This window comes from Melozone crissalis, unplaced genomic scaffold, assembly GCF_028551555.1.
Source record: "Melozone crissalis strain CALT ecotype California unplaced genomic scaffold, PUWL_Pcris_2 ptg000021l_1, whole genome shotgun sequence".
NCBI lineage: Eukaryota > Metazoa > Chordata > Aves > Passeriformes > Passerellidae > Melozone > Melozone crissalis.
The window spans coordinates 2,488,143-2,505,803 of NW_026535799.1; the positions used below are offsets into that span (position 1 = coordinate 2,488,143).

At 52.3% G+C, this 17,661-nt stretch overlaps 1 protein-coding gene across 1 annotated transcript; it reads left to right on the plus strand.

Annotated features, from left to right (window-relative positions):
• The first annotated feature begins 586 nt into the window (after positions 1-586).
• LOC128937677 (antigen peptide transporter 2-like) lies at positions 587-16,009 on the plus strand. Its single transcript, XM_054277469.1, has 14 exons — positions 587-994; positions 1,037-1,130; positions 2,418-2,526; positions 2,604-2,734; positions 3,653-3,856; positions 4,378-4,595; positions 5,438-5,566; positions 5,647-5,835; positions 6,839-7,039; positions 7,807-7,966; positions 8,326-8,453; positions 9,449-9,697; positions 15,649-15,680; positions 15,829-16,009. Exons 1-14 carry the CDS (start codon positions 587-589, stop codon positions 16,007-16,009), a joined length of 2,433 nt encoding a protein of 810 aa, XP_054133444.1.
• Positions 16,010-17,661: the final 1,652 nt, after the last annotated feature.

A 17,661-nucleotide genomic window follows, 5' to 3' on the forward strand; every position in this document is an offset into this window, starting at 1 on the left:
CTGGTGTGGACTGGGGAGTGCCCCAGGCTGGACTGGAGACATTGATGTGGACTGGAGACATTGATGTGGACTGGGGAGCTGAGAGGGCTGAACTGGGAGCACCGTAGTCTAGACTGGGAGCACTGGTGTGGACTGTGGAGAGCCCCAGGCTCGACTGGGAGCACTGCTGGGGACTGGTGAGTGCCCTAAGCTGGACTGGAAACATTGATATGGACTAGAGAATGCCCCAGGCTTGACTAGGAAGTGCCCCAGGCTGAACTGGGAGCACTGGTGTGGGCTGGTGAGTGCCTTGTCTGGACTGGAGAGTGCTCCAGGCTGAACTGGGAGCACTGGTGTGGACTGGCAAGTGCCCCGAGCTGGACTGGGACCACTGGTGTGGACTGGAGAGTGCCCCAGGCTGAATTTGGAGCACTGGTGTGGACTGCTGAGCTCAGGGGGCCAGACTGGGAGCACTGTAGTCTAGACTGAGAGCACTGGTGTGCACAGGAGAGCGCCCCAGTCCTAACTGGTTTTAACTGGTGTCTCCACAGGCTGTTGCTCATTCCCCGTGAGCCCCACAGAGAGCACTGTCCGTACCGGTCCCACCATGGCGCTGCCACCCGCCACTCTCCTGCCCGGTGTGCTGCTGGTGGCCGACGCCCTGGCACTGGTGTTACTGGTGCCGCTGGTGCCGCTGCTGGCGCCGCTGGGCGTGCTGGGCGTGTGGCTCGAGGCTGCCCTGCGCTTGCCCATCCTGGCCGCGGCCACCCGGCTGCCAGCCCCTCGCCGTCCTTCCGGAGCCACCGCGGCCGCCGTCACGGCCGCCGCCACTCCCGCGGTGTTCGGAACCTTCCAGAGCCTCCTGGGGCCGCCCGGGGCCGGCCCGGGGCTGTTGGCGGCCGCGGCGCCCGCCTGGCTCGGGGTCACCCACGCCGCTGCCGCCCTGGCCGTGCTGGCTTGGGCCGCGCCCCCGGCCCCCGGCAGCGTCCCCGAGACCCCCGGAGGCGTCCCCAAGGCTCCCGACAGCGTCCCCGAGACCCCCAGAGGCATCCCCAAGGCTCCCGGCAGCGTCCGGCGCGCTCTGGCACTGACCTGGGAGCAGAGGAACGTCCTTGGAGCTGCTGTCCTCTGCCTTGTGCTGGCTGTTCTTGGTGGGTGACTGTCTTGGTTTAGGGCAAATTTGGGAGAAAACCTCCAAAAGCGGCCCCTCCAGAAAGCAAACCCACACAGCCCGTCCCCAAACCAGTTCAGGAAAGATTCCTCAGAGAGAAGTGGAAAGAACCTGTTTATTTAACAGGCAAAGCACACAAAATGAACAATACCAGATGACAACACTCTTTCACCACTCTGAAAAAGATGACAAATTCACAAAGTCTCTCTTGGGGGTGATCGCTCTGTTCTCAGTCCCTCTGGTCCTGGGGCAGCTGCTGCAGCCACAAAGTGCAAACTCTCGGTGTTCCCAGGTCCCGGTCTGGAGCAGGCTCAAGTAGGTCCAAAAAAGGGAAAGGAGAAACAGTCCAGGGAAAAATTCGGACTGCTTAGCTAAACTAAATAATGAGCGGAAACAAAAGCAAGAGCGAAGCAGGAGCAAAGCAGAAGCAAGAGAAAAGCAAAAAGCCAAGCAAAAAGCAAAAGCAGCACCATGTACTGCCCGGTGTCTGTGTCCCGCCAGCCGTGGGGGAGCGGCTGATAACAAAACCAAAGCAAAACTTTCACTCTTCAGAGCCAGTCTTGAAGGCACAGAACATGATATCCAGCATAAACAGAACACACAGATGGGGATACAAACATCCTAACGTCACCTTAGGACGTTGACATGTGGTGACAGGCGTTGACACCCCCAATTTGGGCTCTGCAGCCCCAAATTGGGAACCCCCCAATCTGGGATACCCCACCAAATTGGATGCTGGCGCCTTAAAATTGAGTGTTGAGCTCCTAAATAGGTGATGACCACCCTAAAATAGAGTGGTGACCCTCCTAAATTGTGAGTTGACCCCTTCAGTTGGGTGCTGACCCTGCAAAAATGGGGTGCTCACTTTCCAAAATGGGTTCTGACCCTGCAAACTTGACTGTTGGTCCCCCAAAATTGGGTGCTGACCATCAAACTAATGGTCTGATGCCCAAATATGGATGTTGACCTCTAAGACCTGGGATCTTAAGGTCCTGATCTCCTATGTTTAGGTTCTGATCCATAAAATTGTGTGCTGAACCCCCCCAAAATTGGTACTGACACTTTAAATTGGGTGTAAAATCCCTAAATTTTTCACGAAACCCCCCAAATTGGGTCCTGACTTCTCTAAATTGTCTCCTGCCCAAATTGTGTCCCGCCTTTCCAAAATTAAATCCCCGTTCCCCAGACCAGATCCTGCCCCCCACAAATCAGGGTCCCCCTGTGTCAGTGGTCTCACCCGTGGTGACGCAGCCTCGGTGACACCCAGGGGAGATGGCGGGGCCATACACCAGCGGGAAGGTGCTGGATGCCATCGGGAGTGGGGATGGAGTCACCGCTGGAGCTGTCGGGATGGTGGCGGCTGCTGGAGCCACAAGGTGGGTTGGAGCATTCCCAGGGCCTGTCCCCGTGTCCCCAACGTCCCCGATGTCACCGTGTCCCTGTGTCCCCACAGTGTGCTGTTTTCTGGCTGCCGGGGGTCTCTCTTCATGCTGTTGATGGCGTGTCTCCATCAGAGCCTGAGCCTGTGGCCTTTTTCTCACCTGGTGCACCAAGACTTGGACTTCTTCCAGGGAACACCAGTAGGTAACGGGGTACGGCCCAGCCCAATCCCACCTGACCCATCCCACCTGTTCCATCCCATCCCAGCTAGTCTGTCACCCCAGTCCCATCCCCACCATCCCATTGATCCCATCCCATCCCATCCCATCCCATCCCATCCCATCCCATCCCATTGATCCCATCCCATTCATCCCATTTTATTCATCCCATCCCATCCCATTGATTCCATCCCATCCCATCCCATCCCATCCCATCCCATCCCATCCCATCCCATTGATCCCATCCCATTCATCCCATTTTATTCATCCCATCCCATCCCATTGATTCCATCCCATCCCATCCCATCCCATCCCATTCCCACCATCCCATCCCATTGATCCCATCCCATCCCATCCCATCCCATCCCATCCCATTCCCACCATCCCATCCCATTGATCCCATCCCATCCAATCCCATTCCATTCTATTCCCACCATCCCATCCCATTGATCCCATCCCATCCCATCCCATCCCATCCCATCCCATCCCATCTGTCTGTTATCCCATCCCACGACTCCATCCCCATCATTCCCATTCCCACCATCCCATCCAATTCCATCCTATGCCATCTTCCTGGCTTCATTCGACTCCAGTGTTCCATCCTGTCCCCATCCCACTTTCCCATTCTAGCCACTGTTCTGTCCCCATTATTCTCACTCCCGTGCCTCCACCCTGTTCGTATCCCCAGCTGCCTCACACCATCCCATCACCCCATCCCACTATTTCCTTTCCCACCATCCCATTTCCCCTGTCCCGCCCCATTCCACCCTGACCATCTCCACAGCCATTCCCATCATCCCATCCCACTGCTCCCCATTACATCATTCCCATCCCAAATGGGATCATCCATGATGGGATCATGGTCTCACCCACCACGATCCCAACCTCTTTTCCCACCCTGCAGCTGAGCTCCTGGCTCAGTTTTCCATGGAAGTGCCACGGGTGTGCAGGGCAGCACCGAGTGGAGCCAACCAGCTGCTGCGGAGCCTGGTGATGGCCCTGGTGGTGGGGGGGTTCATGGTGGGGCTGGCACCGGGGCTGGCACTGCTGGCACTGCTGGAGGTGCCCCTTGGAATTGCCACCCGCCGCATCCAGAGCACGCAAACAGGTCAGGAGTAGGAGGGAAAGAGTGGGAGGGGACTGAAGAAAGGTGGGAATGGTGGAGCTGGGATGGAGGCTAGGGGAATGGGATGGTGGGGATGGGATGGGATGGGATGGGATGGGATGGAGAATGGAAAGGAGGACGATGGAGGTGGAAATGGTGGGATGAAAGGGGATGAAGACGAGGGGAATGCGATGATGGGGATGGGATGGAGAATGGAAAGGAGGACGATAAATGGTGGGATGAAAGGGGATAAAGACCAGGGGAGTGAGATGGTGGGAGTGCTGACATGAGGATAGAACAAAATGGTCGAGATGGGACTGGTGTGGATGAGAAGGATGAGATAAGGTGGTGGGTATGGAATGAGACAGTGGGGATGGGGATGGTGGGATTAGGAGAATGGATGGGAATGGTGAGGGTGAGAGAGAAGGGCGTGGGATGGCGGGAATGCAATAGTGGGGATGCAGTGGGTGTGGTGGGATGGGATGTGGATGGTGGGCCAGGAAGGTGACCTGGGAAAGTTGGAGATCCCCTGTTGCTGCCACAGGCCCTTCAGCGATCCATGCTGGAAGCATCTGCCCGCACAGCCGCAGGGGTGCAGGAATCTGTTGCCGCCATCGAGACCATCCGAACCTTTTCAGCAGAGGAGGAGGAGGAGGAGCAGCACAGATGTAACCTGGCCAAGGAGCTGAGGCTGAAGGAGCAGATAGAGCTGGAGCTGGCAATCTTCGTCCTTGTCTACAGGGTCAGGGGGGACTGGGAATGGGAACAGCAGAGAATGGGGGATGCCAGGATCAGGGATGAGGACAATGGGAATGAGAACACTGGGACCAGGAATGGGAAACCAGCGGCTGAGATGGGGGCACTCAGAGTACAATGGGGACACCAGGAATGGGGACAACAGAACAGGGACATTGGGTTCAGGAACAGGCATGGCAGGAATGGGAAGGGTGACATTAGAAGCAGGATGGGGACACTGGGATAAAGGTTGGGAACATCAGTGTGGTGGTGTTTGCAGGTCCCCAGGATGAGAAAAGAGACAAAATTCTTGACTTCATGTTTCAGAAAGCTGATTTATTATTTTATGATATATTAAAAGAAAATTATATACTAAAGAAAGAGAAAGGAGACATTAGAAAGCTAGAAAGGAATGAATAATAAAATCTTGTGACTCACCAGAGAGTCTGACACAGCTGGACCTGTGATTGGTCATCAAGTAAAAACAACCACATGAGACCAATCAAAGATGCACCTGCTTCATTCCACAGCAGCAGATCATTATTGTTTACATTTAGTTTCTGAGGCCTCTCAGCTTCTCAGGAGAAAAATCCTGGTGAAAAGATTTTTCAGAAAATATGTCTGTGACACATCAGGATCAGGAATAGGGACATCAAGAGTGAGATGGGGACACCAGAACTGGAATGAGGACACCAGGAACAGAGATGAGGCCACCAGGAACAGAGATAAAGACACAAAGGAGTCGGATGGGGACAGGCAGAATGGGGACACTAAGAGTGGGTTGGGGGCAGATGGAATGGGGACACCAGGAGTGGGTTGGGGGCAGCAATATCCCTGTCCCACCTACAGGTGATCAAACTGGCCATCCGGGTCATGGTGCTCTTCAGGAGCCACCAGCAGCTCCGTGACGGATCCATCACTCCTGGGGTCCTCGTCACCTTCCTGCTGTACCAGGACAGAGTTGGTAGCCATATCCAGGTGATCACATGGAATGCACGTGTTTGTCCATCCGACTGTGCTTCTGTCCATCCCGGTGCCACCCCCTTCCTTCTCCCCAGGTGCTGCTCTATGGCTTCAATGAATTCCTGACCAACGCAGCTGCTGGACAGAGGATCTGGGAATACCTGGATCGGAAACCCGCAGGGAATGTCGGGGGGACGCGGGAGCCTCCCGAGCTTCAGGGCCATGTCACTTTTCAGAAGGTCTCCTTCACATATCCTGGAAATCCAGAGCACCCTGTGCTGAAGGTGGGTCTGGGGGGAGGTGGGGTTTCCCAGGGGTGGGAATTTTGGCATCACCTGCTGTCACAATCCATCCTTACGAACAGGTTTCTTGATAGTTCATGGATTGATCTCAGGGTGCAAAAAAACCAACACGGCACAGGAGGTTTGCAGTAATAAAACAAATGCAGCTTTATTGAATGACCACAACAAAATGCAATAGAGGGATTAAGGGAGAGAAAAAGATAGAGATAGAAAAGAGAGAGAGAGAAGGAGAGGGATATAGCTACCAAATGCAGAGACGAAATCCTTTGGTCCAGTCCAGTCGAGGATCCGCCTGTTACGTCGGGGAGATCTCAGGGTTGCAGTCCATCTGGACCCCAATTATACTCTTTTTTTGATGGGGGAAGGGGAATGGATTTTGCAACTGAGTCAAAGGTAGTTTATTGTATCTTCGGGGAGGAAAGAATAATGTTTGGAAAAGGGGTACACACAGTCCATGTTCAGCAGTGTGGGCGTGAGCCATTGTTTTCATGGTCCACTGCTCACACCTGCAACATCCATCTTGCTTTGGTTAGCTTGCCTCCTCCACACACCTCTCCCAGGTTGGGGGTCTCAGTCCCAGTCCTTGGAAAGAGTGTGGGGGGCCTTTTCACATGGGGGTTTCATGTCTTGGTCTTTGATGGAGAGGCTTCTTACATCTCAGTCCGTCTGTCACGGCAGTTGTAAGACGAGTGAGGGGTCTTTGTGGGGGACCACCCAAAACTCAGGAGAAGTCCAGCCAGGCAAAGAGGGGACAGCTTCCAAGGCTACTGTTGCAAAAAGGCAAGGTGCCCCCTTCTTCTTCTCATTGGGCTCAGTGTAGCATATAGTAAATACACCTGTGGACAACAGCCTAACAATGCTCTCAGATCTCAGGGCCTTGTTGACATGTGACTTTCTCCTTCAGAACCAGAGATTTTAGACAGTGGGGACTCTTCAGTGGTCCCCCAATGATGATGGTGAGGCAGATGAGGAATATTTCAGACAGACTCTCACACCTGTCCCCATCCCACATGATGTGAGCTTCGAGGTGCGCTCTGGGGAGGTGACGGCGCTGGCGGGGCCCAATGGCAGCGGGAAGAGCACGGCCGTGGCGCTGCTGGAGCGGCTGCGGGATCCTGGCAGCAGGACGGTGCTGCTGGATGGGATCCCGCTGCCAGAGTATGAACACCAGTACCTGCACCGCAAGGTGGGACAGCAGAGACACTGGGAACACTGGGCATGGAATGGGGAAAATGGGGACAGGGGTCAGGGGACAATTGTGATGGTGTTCACAGGGGTTTTTGGATGAGGGAAGAGACAAGGATTTGACTCCATGCTTCAGAAGGCTTGATTTATTATTTTATGATATATATATTACATTAAAAGTATACTAAAGGAACAGAAGAAAGGATTTCATCAGAAGGCTAGCTAAGAATAGAATAGGAAAGAATGATAACAAAGGCTTGTGGCTTGGCTCTCTGTCTGCACCAGCTGGGTTGTGATTTGCCATTAATTACAAACATCCAACATGGGCCCATCACAGATGCACCTGTTGCATTCCACAGTAGCAGATAATCAATGTTTACATTTTGTTCCTGAGGCCTGTCAGCTTCTCAGGAGGAAAAATCCTAAGGAAAGGATTTTCCATAAAAGATGTCTGCAACAAACAGTGAAATGGAACTGGGACCACAGGAGCATGGGAGCAGAAATGGGGATACTGGGAAGAGGATGGGGACATCAGGAATAGGGTGGGGACAACAAGAAATGGGATAGGAACATTGGGAAATGGGATGGGGATGACAGGAATGGGGATGGGAAAAGTGGGAAGTCAGGGGTGGGGACACTGGGGACACAGATGGGGAGAATGGGATCAGGGATGGACACTATGGGGACACCAAGGTGGGATGGGGTCATGGAACAGGGGTGGGGACACCAGGAGCCAAGACAGCATCCTAGGGCTTGGGGCTGGGGCAGGTGGTGCTGGTGGAGCAGGATCCCGTCCTGTTTTCTGGAACGATCCGTGAGAACATCCTGCTGGGGCTGGAGCACTGCAAAGAGTCAGAGCTGCGGGAGGCCGCCACTGCTGCTGGAGCCATGGAGTTCATCCAGGGGCTGGAGCAGGGCTGGGACACTGGTGAGAGCCAGGGGGATGGATGGGGCACCCCTGGGGCACATCCCCCTGATCCCAGGATCCTCTGGCAGCGATGGGAGAGCGGAGTGGGTGGCACATGGTGGGGTGTGCGGGGGATCCCTGAGGTCACATCCCACTGATCCCATGGGATTGCTCACGCAGGTCAGATCCCACTGATCCCATGGGATTGCTCACACAGTGGTGAGGGAGTGTGGGGGGTAGGGGAAAGGAGGGGAACCTCTCATGCTGGGATCCCACTGATCCCAGGGTCCCCCCGCAGAGGTGGGGGAGTGTGGGGGGTGGGAGAAGAGGGGAGAACTCCAGGGCTGCACCCCACTGATCCCCTGTGGTCGCTCCCACAGAGGTGGGGGAGCACGGGGGGCGGCTGGCGGCGGGGGAGCGGCACCGTGTGGCCCTGGCCCGGGCTCTGCTCTGGCGTCCGGCCGTGCTCATCCTCGACGAGGCGCTGGATGATGGATATGATGGAGCAGTGAGTGGGGTAGGATGGAGGGGGTTGGTGTGGATAGGGGTGCAGTTGGTGAAAATGGGGTATGATGGGATGGCTGGAATGGGATGGTGGGATGAGGTGGTGGCAATAAGGGATAATGATTGGCATGGAGTGGGAATGATGTGATGAAGACAGGGATTGGATGGGGTGGTGTGAGTCAACGAGGTGGAGAAATAGGACAGGATAGTAGGATGGGATAGAGACCAGGGGTGTAGGATGGCAGGAAAGTAGAATCAAAAGATGAAGACAAGGAGATACGATAGGGTGGGGTGGGATGGGGTGGGAATGAAGGGGATGGGAATGCTGGGATGAGGACAGAGATGGAGTGCAATGGGAAGGGTTGGAGTGGTAGGAGTAGGATGGGATGGGACAGTGGGAATGGGGATAGTGTGGGCAGGATGGCATAGTGGGCATGGGGATGGGATGGAGAACAGGGAGATGGGATGGTAAGAACAGGATGATAGGATTAGGGTGGGACTGAGAGGGGGGTGGGATTGGTTGGTCGGGACTGGGTGGGATCAGGTGGGACAGGGTAGGACTGAGTTGGATGGGCTGGCATGAGGGTTCTCTGATTGGATGGGCTGGCATGAGGGTTCTCTGATTGGATGGTTTGGCATGAGCGTTCTCTGAGCTGGATGGGTTGGGATGAGAGTTCTCTGAGCTGGATGGGTTGGGATGAGCGTTCTCTGAGCTGGATGGGTTGGGATGAGTGTTCTCCTAGCTGGATGGGTTGAGATGAGGGTTCTCTGAGCTGGATGGGTTGGGATGGGAGTTCTCTGAGCTGGATGGTTTGGGATGAGCTGGATGGGTTGGGATGAGTGTTCTCTGAGCTGGATGGGTTGGGATGAGCATTCTCTGAGCTGGATGGGTTGGGATGAGCTGGATGGGTTGGGATGAGCGTTCTCTGAGCTGGATGGGTTGGGATGAGTGTTCTCCTAGCTGGATGGGTTGGGATGAGCTGGATGGGTTGGGATGAGAGCATTCTCTGGCTGCAGGCACAGCGCTGGGTGCACACTGGGCTGGCCAAGACCGTGCTGGTCGTGTCCCACCGGCCGCGGGTGCTGGACAGGGCCGATCGCCTGGTGCTGCTGGAGCGCGGGGCCGTGATGGAGACGGGAACACCAGCGGAGCTGCGGGAACGCCGCAGCGCCTACAGCCGCCTGCTCCTTGGAGGAGGCAGCACCGGGCAGCCCGAGGGCCCCAGGATGGGCAGCGAGAAGGGGGCTGTATCTGGCAGGGAATAAAAGGGAATCAGCCCCAGTGTCCCCATTCCCGGTGTTTGTGTCACCAGCCAGCTCCTGGTGTCCCCAGTCACAGTGTCCTGTGAATCCCTTCTCCCCACATCCTCAGAATCCCAACTCCCTGTGTCCCCCATGTCCCCACTGTGTCCCCCAGGTCTGCCCATTCCCTGGATATGTGTGTATCCCCTGTATCCACCACGTTCCCATGATCCCTGGTCCCCATGTCTGCTCCTGGACATGGGGCACAGGGTGGGAAATCAATCCCAAGGAATGGATCTGGGCATGGGTGTCACGTCCTCATCTCACTCCTGCTGTGCTCACTCCAAGCTCCTGGTGTCCCCAGTCCTTTCCCAGTGTCCCCATCCCCAGTGTCTTTATCCCAGTTCCCAATGTCCCCTTTTCTATTCCTCATTCCCTGAGAGGAAGTGCTGGGCACTGGAGGATGGGACGGAGATTTATTGCCCAAACCAGGGTATTTATACATGAGAAATAAAACATTTTGAACAACTGTAATTCTTGTGTTTAAAACATGGGAAAACAGGAAGTCAGTCCGTTGGGAAGGGCTGCTGTGTGATGAGTGGGAACAGCAGGATGAGCTCTGCCAGCAATTTGTGGCTTTCTGCAGGGAGAGGGAAGGGGTTGGACCTGCACCATGGATCATTCAGCTGGTGATGAGAGTAAGAGTTGGTGTCACCCTGTCTCTGTCACCATGGGTTGGATCTGGCTGAAGAGCCCACAGAGAGCAAGGATCCCACCAGATCCTACTGCATCCCTTGTACCTCAATCCTGCTCCACCAACACCACCTGATCTGTTTTGGAATCCCCTCAATCCTGTTCTGGAATCCCACTCCAATGCTGCCCCATCCATCCCACCTGATCCTGCTCTGGAATCCAGCCCAGATACACTTTAGAATTCTACCTGATCCTGATCTGGAATCATGCCCTGGTCTGGAATCCTGCCCTATATCCCTTCTGGAATCCCGCACAGATTCCCCTCCGTACCTGTGGTCACGCAATTGGTTTCTTTGCCTGTTCTGCAGAATAAGAGGATCCATGAGATTCCAGCATGGATCACACACCAGGATTCACCTGCATGGAGGTGATCCAGAGCTGGATCTGCCTCTGTGTTAGGTGACATGTGGAGGGTGAGGGGCACAGGAGACAGACACCACTCACCCTGATGTTTGTGTGGCAAGAGAGGGTTTTGTTTTCCACTCCCTCCTTTATATAGAGCATTTGAAAGGCCTGGTCTGGATGCTGTCACTGGTTTGAACTCCGCACCCCTTTGGGTCCTGGGCCACTGAGATGCCTGCAGGCTTATGAGAGATCAAATTGGCCAAAGCTCTTGTCACTGAGCCCAGGGGCTGGCAAGGTGACACCAACATCTCACCCCTTCTTTTCTATAAATTTTGATTTGCATTATAGCTGCAGCATTTATGTCCAGGAACTGCTAGGGGAGAGCTCAGGTAAATATTCCCCAGGCATTAGGCTTACAGGTTACAGATTGCAACTTATTTGTAAAAACAACAAACCATTTAAGCCTTGAAGAAAATAAAAGTCTGTAAGAACAAGAATCATTCAACCCTTATTAAAGAAAGAAAAGCAAACACAAAAACTAGGAAACAATCTGTAGACAAGGAAAACAGTTTGTAAACAGGGGAATAATTTGTAAACAGATGAATCTTTATGTGAACTGCAGTCCCAGATTTCCATGAGGTTGTCACCAACCACTGATCACACGGCTCTGCGTCTGCTGAGGGTTTATCAGCAGGTGCTGTCAGGATGCAGTGCAGGCTGGATGCATCTGGCAGGGACCCAATGTGTCCCACTGTCTGTTGGAACACATGAATGTCCCCAAGCCCAGGTAATGAGATCCCAGGGACCCCCCCATGTATTGGTAAGGAGGTCTCGTGCCATTCCCTTGGATTTGGGCAGCTGAACATCACACGATTGCATTGATAAGGAGTGATTTAGCATAACTGGGTTCTGGGATTTTCCTAAGACTGTTAAGTGATTTAATGTGTATAGAGCTTTAGCTATTCTACTCTGTGGGGTCTCACCACATACCTCCCTTTTGTTTATTAACTATACCTTTTCAGGCACCATGTGCTCTTCCCACTATTGCTTGTCCAGCCGGTAAATGAGGGATGCTGGTTTGGTGTGATACACCCCAGAGCTGTAGAAATTGCCTGGTTTCCTGGGAAGTGTAGCAGGCCCTTTATCAGTTTTGATGGTTTGAGGACTGCCCAAGGCTGCAAAAGCTGATTGCCAGTGTACCATGGCACCCAGTCCCCTTTCCCCTGTGTGTACTGTAGCCCATATTGCTGAGGAAAAGGTGCCAATTGAGACACAGGTGTGTTTTAAACGGCCAAAATCAGGGATGTGTGTGACATCAATTTGCCAGATTTGCAAAGCACACAGTCCATGAGGGTTCACTCTTATCTGCAATGGTGCAGCGTGACCTTGACAGCACAGATGCTAACAATATTACAAACCTCTGTGTTTGACAGCTGAAATTGCTGTTGTAAAGCTCAAGCATCTTGGTGGAAAAAACTGTGCAATGCCTTTGTTTGTGGAAGCACATCTGGCTGTGGCGCTGAATGGGTACCAGAAAAAGGTACCTGGACCATCTGTAATTCTTTGTTTTTATTGTCTCATATTGTCCTAAATCCTAATTGTCCAAATTTTTATTACTCTAGTAATATTGCTATTTTTATAACCATTTTATTACTATTAAACTTCTAAAGTTTTGAAAAATAAGTGATTGGCATTTTTCACACAGTGCCTGACACAACATCCCATGGACAGGGAGGTCACAGGATGTAAAAAACGCCAATCCTGTCACTGCTGTGTCCCAGTGCTGCACCGAGGACATCCCCCAGCGTGATGGCCATGTCATCCCCAAGGGTATGACAGGGTGTCCCCAGTGTCACCACCCACCCTCATCTGCTGTCCCTAAAGTGGCCATTCCCATCCCACCAGGGGTCATCTGCCTGATGAGCATCTACGGGACCCACCACAGCCCAGACCTCTGGCCCGAGCCTGAGGTAGGGCCACCCTATGAGGTGTCCCTTGAGGAAGCAAAGGGAGTCGACCATATCCTAACTGATCAGCATCGAACTCCGATTTATTGATCTAGCTTACACTCTTTTATAGAGGTGTTAATTAAGCTTATACATATTACAAAACCCGAGCACATCATTGGTTGTAGATTACACACCAACCCCTCTTTGTTGCCAATACCTGTGGTTTTCTTGTTGAGACTAATACTTGTTTTTCTCATTCTGTTATTGACTTGTTATTAACTGTTCTCAAGGCCTCCATGTTTTCCACCATGTTTTTTCTCATCACTTCCTCAAGGACATGGTATTTACTGTTGTTAAGGGAAAAGCCTGAGAACTTGCTGCGTACAGCTGCCTTTTATTCTTTAACCAGCTGTATATGTTCATGGCCTTTTTTCCTTCAAGCCATGTCTGAGCAAAATTCTCCAACAAATTCCCCGTTTTTCTTTTTTGCGCAAGGAGGTTAGTCTGCCAGGTTTTTTCTATCATTCTACTGACCATATTTTGAATATAATTAAAAATACAAGGTAAAATAAGCAGAAGCATTAAAAGCACATCTAATATCTCTACAGCATATGTCACAAGGTTCCTCAGCCACCAGGTCTAAGCAATGGCTTTTACCCCAAAGGGTTAAAACCACCCCCAACTGAGCCATAATGTCTTCCTTATCAGGTATTGCACGGTAGGTGGTAATTGGACTACTGAAAGGGAAAGCTGTTAGCTGTTTTTCATTCATGCGAACCCAGAGAGGAGGCGAACGGCTAGGGCTAGTAATGCTGGAATCGACTCCAGTGTCCAACAAGCCTGAAAATGATCCTTTCTGTCCTTGAAATTCCACTTCCACCCTTTTCTTGGGTCTCTCAGAAAGGTTCAAAGCCAGTAAGGTAAGTCCTCTGGTGGATTCAAAACCATTTTCCCCCCTCTCTTGTCCTTTCATAGTCTGTAGTCCCTTAGTCATTTGGCTCAAGTGGCACCACCTGAGCAATTCTCAGTCCTTTGTTAATTTGGAGTGGTGGGAAAAGAGTATGCACCATAACATATAGTCCACATCAATGATGCCAGGCAAAACAAATAATCCCAACGCAGATGATCTTCCGAAAAGCAAAGCACCCACCGCGTGACCCTGTATAACAATAGGTCCGTGAATCCCTGTCGGGATCTTCCGTGGGTGCAGGGTCATCAGCATAACTTCTACGGCGGCTGCCGGTTCCAAGCCGAGGCTCCCTGTGGTGTCGGGTTGGAGACAGGAGAGGGTGCTGATGCTGCAGCAACGACTTCTGTTGGTGCGTGGTCACTGCGGTTCTGGCACCAACTAGGCGTTGAAGGCAGTGCTGCTGATGTTTGAAGAGGTCCAAGAGCAGATAACACCTGATTTTGAGAGGTCTTTGCCTGTTCTTGTAAGCCTAGCCCTAACTGTGCTATGCATTCATTTACAAGCCCTTGCCAATGAGCATTGAATAACAATTGCTGAGGCTGAGTAAAGATCAATTTATCTATCTCATGACAATCATTCACCAAAAGAAGAAGACTGGCATCAAAAATATAATCTAACATCTGTTTGGCTGGCTCACTTTTCACTCCAAACTGACTAACAGTAGACCTCAGCTGAGACAGCAATTTCCACTCAAGAGCTGTAATAGTAGCCTGCATGGCCCCTCCCTCTTGCGGATTGAATACAACAGAACAAGCCAGCTGGGTAGCAGCGCTGATAAGCTCCCCATCCCCCTTTTTAATAGCGTCTCTGGCAAGCGCAGCCCAGGCCAATCTCCGCTCCCTTGCAATAGCCCCCGCTAGGTCATTTTCCGCCCCAGGGATCGGCTCATTGATTTTCGGGAGATTATTGGGTGGTCTTGGCCATAGTTCGTGTTGTTCAGGGGGTGTGGAAGCCTCAGAAGCGCTCTGTGTAGCCTGGCTTAAAGCAGAAGAGGGCGGCGAAGCAGGTAATAAGACCGTCCTCATTGCAGGGGCTAATGGTAATCCCCTATCCTGATCGTATCCCCTGTCCTGGTCGTAATCTTTATTACACCCATCAGCGGCGCTAGCCTGCTGGGCAGCCTCTTTCTCACCCTGAAACTGCAGTAATTCATTGCGAATGACCCGCCATAATTTACCTAACTTCTTGGCAGTTTTATCGCCCTCTAAAGTAGCCTCCCATAATAAATCACGGAATTTACGCCACTCCGTTAACTCGTGAACTGTATGGGGGTTAATAAAAATTCCTCTATCGTAGCCATAAACCAAAAGCCCTGGTAAATCCTTTTGCAAATCTATCCCCTTAACCTGCCTTTTTTGTAAAATGCAGTAAATAAATCATATGCTGCTTGCCTTTTCATACCTAAAATCGTCAGCGCTGTTGCAGCCTCTTCAAGGTCCGTGCAGCACGTATCAGTCGGGCTCGCCTGTACGACACCCAAGGCACGAGGCGTCTCAGCTTCTTTTTTATCCGCTTTTTTTTTCTGTTCTCCGCGTTTTCTGCCGTCCCGGCTGCTTCTCAGGACCTGAGCGTGTCTTCACTCCTCCGTGGTGCGTTGCTGTATCACGATTGGGTGTCACCATTTGAGGAAACGAAGGGAGTCGACCACATCCTAATTGATCAGCATCGAACTCCGATTTATTGATCTAGCTTACACTCTTTTATAGAGGTGTTAATTAAGCTTATACATATTACAAAACCCGAGCTCATCATTGGTTGTAGATTAGACACCAACCCCTCTTTGTTGCCGATACCTGTGGTTTTCTTGTTGAGACTAATACTTGTTTTTCTCATCCTGTTATTGACTTGTTATTAACTGTTCTCAAGGCCTCCATGTGTCCCTGCCACCACAGTGGTGACAGCTGTGTCCCCTCAGTGTGACTGTGTCGGTGTCACCCCAGGTGTTCAATCCTCTGAGACTGTCTGGAGAACAGTAAGGGACAGTCCCCGCCGTCCTTCATCCCCTTCTCTGCTGGCCCCAGGTATGTGCTGGAGTGGGGACAGGAGTGTCCCTACATGCCACCCCTGTCCCTGGCTGGGTTCACAGTGGGATGACAGTGACAGTGGGGACGTGGTGGCAGGAACTGCATCGGGCAGAGCTTTGCCATGGCTGAGATGAAGGTGGTAGTGGCATTGACACCGTCCCAGTTGGTGCTGAGGAGGGACAACGTGAGGTCACCCCCGCGCCGCCAGCCCGAGCTGATCCTGCATGCCAAGGACGGGCTCTGGCTGCTGCTGGAGCCACTGGTGGGAGTGGCCTGAGTGACACAGGTCACCAGGACATGGGGACATCCCACAAGGTGGGTGTCACAGCCAGGGGAAGAGCAGGGAATAAATGGTAGCATGAAAGGGACAGTATCATGGTGGTGGTGGGGATGTGTTGTCCTTGGCCATGGGACACCTCATGGCATGGACATGTCAACCCATGGACTTGTCCCCTAGGCCACTTGTGTCGCCATCCATGGCCATGTCCCCCATGTCCTCATCCATGGCCATAGAGCCCCACGTCGCCATCTCTATCTGTGACACCCCCTCATGCCCAATATCGCCATCCACAGCCATGTTCACACCCATGTCCTTGTCCCCATCCCCATCCCCAACATGTCCCCACCCATGTCCCACAATGTCACCATCCGTGTGATATTTAAATGTCTTTATATTTACCCCAATGTTGGGTGAAGGGCAAAGAAAAATGAGAGAAAATAAAGGCCAAAATAAAAGCATTTACGTGTCCATGCTGGCTGAGGATCCATGTGCTTGGGTGGGTAGAAATGACCTGTTTTAAGAGGGATTTCCACTCCATTGTCTCCAAAATTCTGGTTTTTTGCCCCAGTCCATCACCATTTGGCTGTGGAAGATGCTGGTGGGCCAGAGAGAATTAGAATCATGGAAAGATTCAGGTTGGAAAAGACCTCCAACACCATTTGGAATTCCTGGATGCCACCCAAAGCAATGATTGGATGCCAAAGGTCAGACTTTTTGGTGTCAAAAGTAAAAAAAATGTCCTGTCCCCTATGAAATTCTGATGTCAGTTTGCATCCCAATGGATTTTTCTCCGGCTGTGTCCAAGTGCCCAAGGGAAGCCAGGAAGATGTGGAGACCACCAGCCAGGTGTCTTCCCAACATGGATCACCAGGACCATGGATGACCAAGTCTCTGCCCAGCGAGGGTCACTGTGGACCATCCAGTGGGGGTCCCCAACGGGGGATGGAGTTGAAGCAGCGCTCAAAGCTCTTCCTGTCACTGTAGGACGCAAAACAACATGAGCGCACACACTGCTGCTCTCAAGGGGGAGAAAAGGGAAGTTTATTTTCTGACTCCAACATTTATAGTTTTCTAAAAGTGACTGGATTGGAGGGTGAAAGTGCCACCTCTCCAATGACACTGGACAAACCAACAGTCCATCAAATTTTTCTTCTTCTAAAAAAGAATGCAAAACAATAAGTTATTTACAGAAAGTGTGTGAGAAAGTTTGCTACAAGAATGTAAACATCAGAAGGCTTAGAAAATCATAAAAAATCAAGGTGACACTCTTCCTGCACACAGGGCACTTGCAGGGCATCCCTTACTGCTGCCTCCCTTGGTGTTGGGTCACAGCAGAGTTCTGGGAGAAGCTCTTCCCACACTTAGGACACTGTCAGGGCCTCTCTCCAGTGTGGATCTGCTGGTGGGTGACAAAGGTGGAGTTTTTCTTCAAGCCCTTCCTGCAGTCAGGGCAGCAGAAGGGCCTCTATTCTGTGTGAATCTGCTGATGCTTGAGGAGACAGTATTGGCTCTGAAAAACCTCTCCCCACACTCAGAACACTCATAGGGCCTGTCCCCAGCGCAGATCCTCTGGTGGGCAATCAGGCTGGAGTTCTAGCCGAAGCTCTTCCCACATTCTCCACACTTGTAAGGCCTCTCCCTGGAGTGGA

Bases quoted from the DNA above. Each gene is read 5' to 3' on its own strand.
- LOC128937677 (XM_054277469.1), top strand. From the start codon at position 587: ATGGCGCTGCCACCCGCCACTCTCCTGCCCGGTGTGCTGCTGGTGGCC. The intron at 995-1,036 runs GCTCCCGACAGC...GGCATCCCCAAG, and splicing joins CCCCCGGAGGCGTCCCCAAG to GCTCCCGGCAGCGTCCGGCG. The intron at 7,040-7,806 runs GTGGGACAGCAG...GGGCTGGGGCAG, and splicing joins ACCAGTACCTGCACCGCAAG to GTGGTGCTGGTGGAGCAGGA.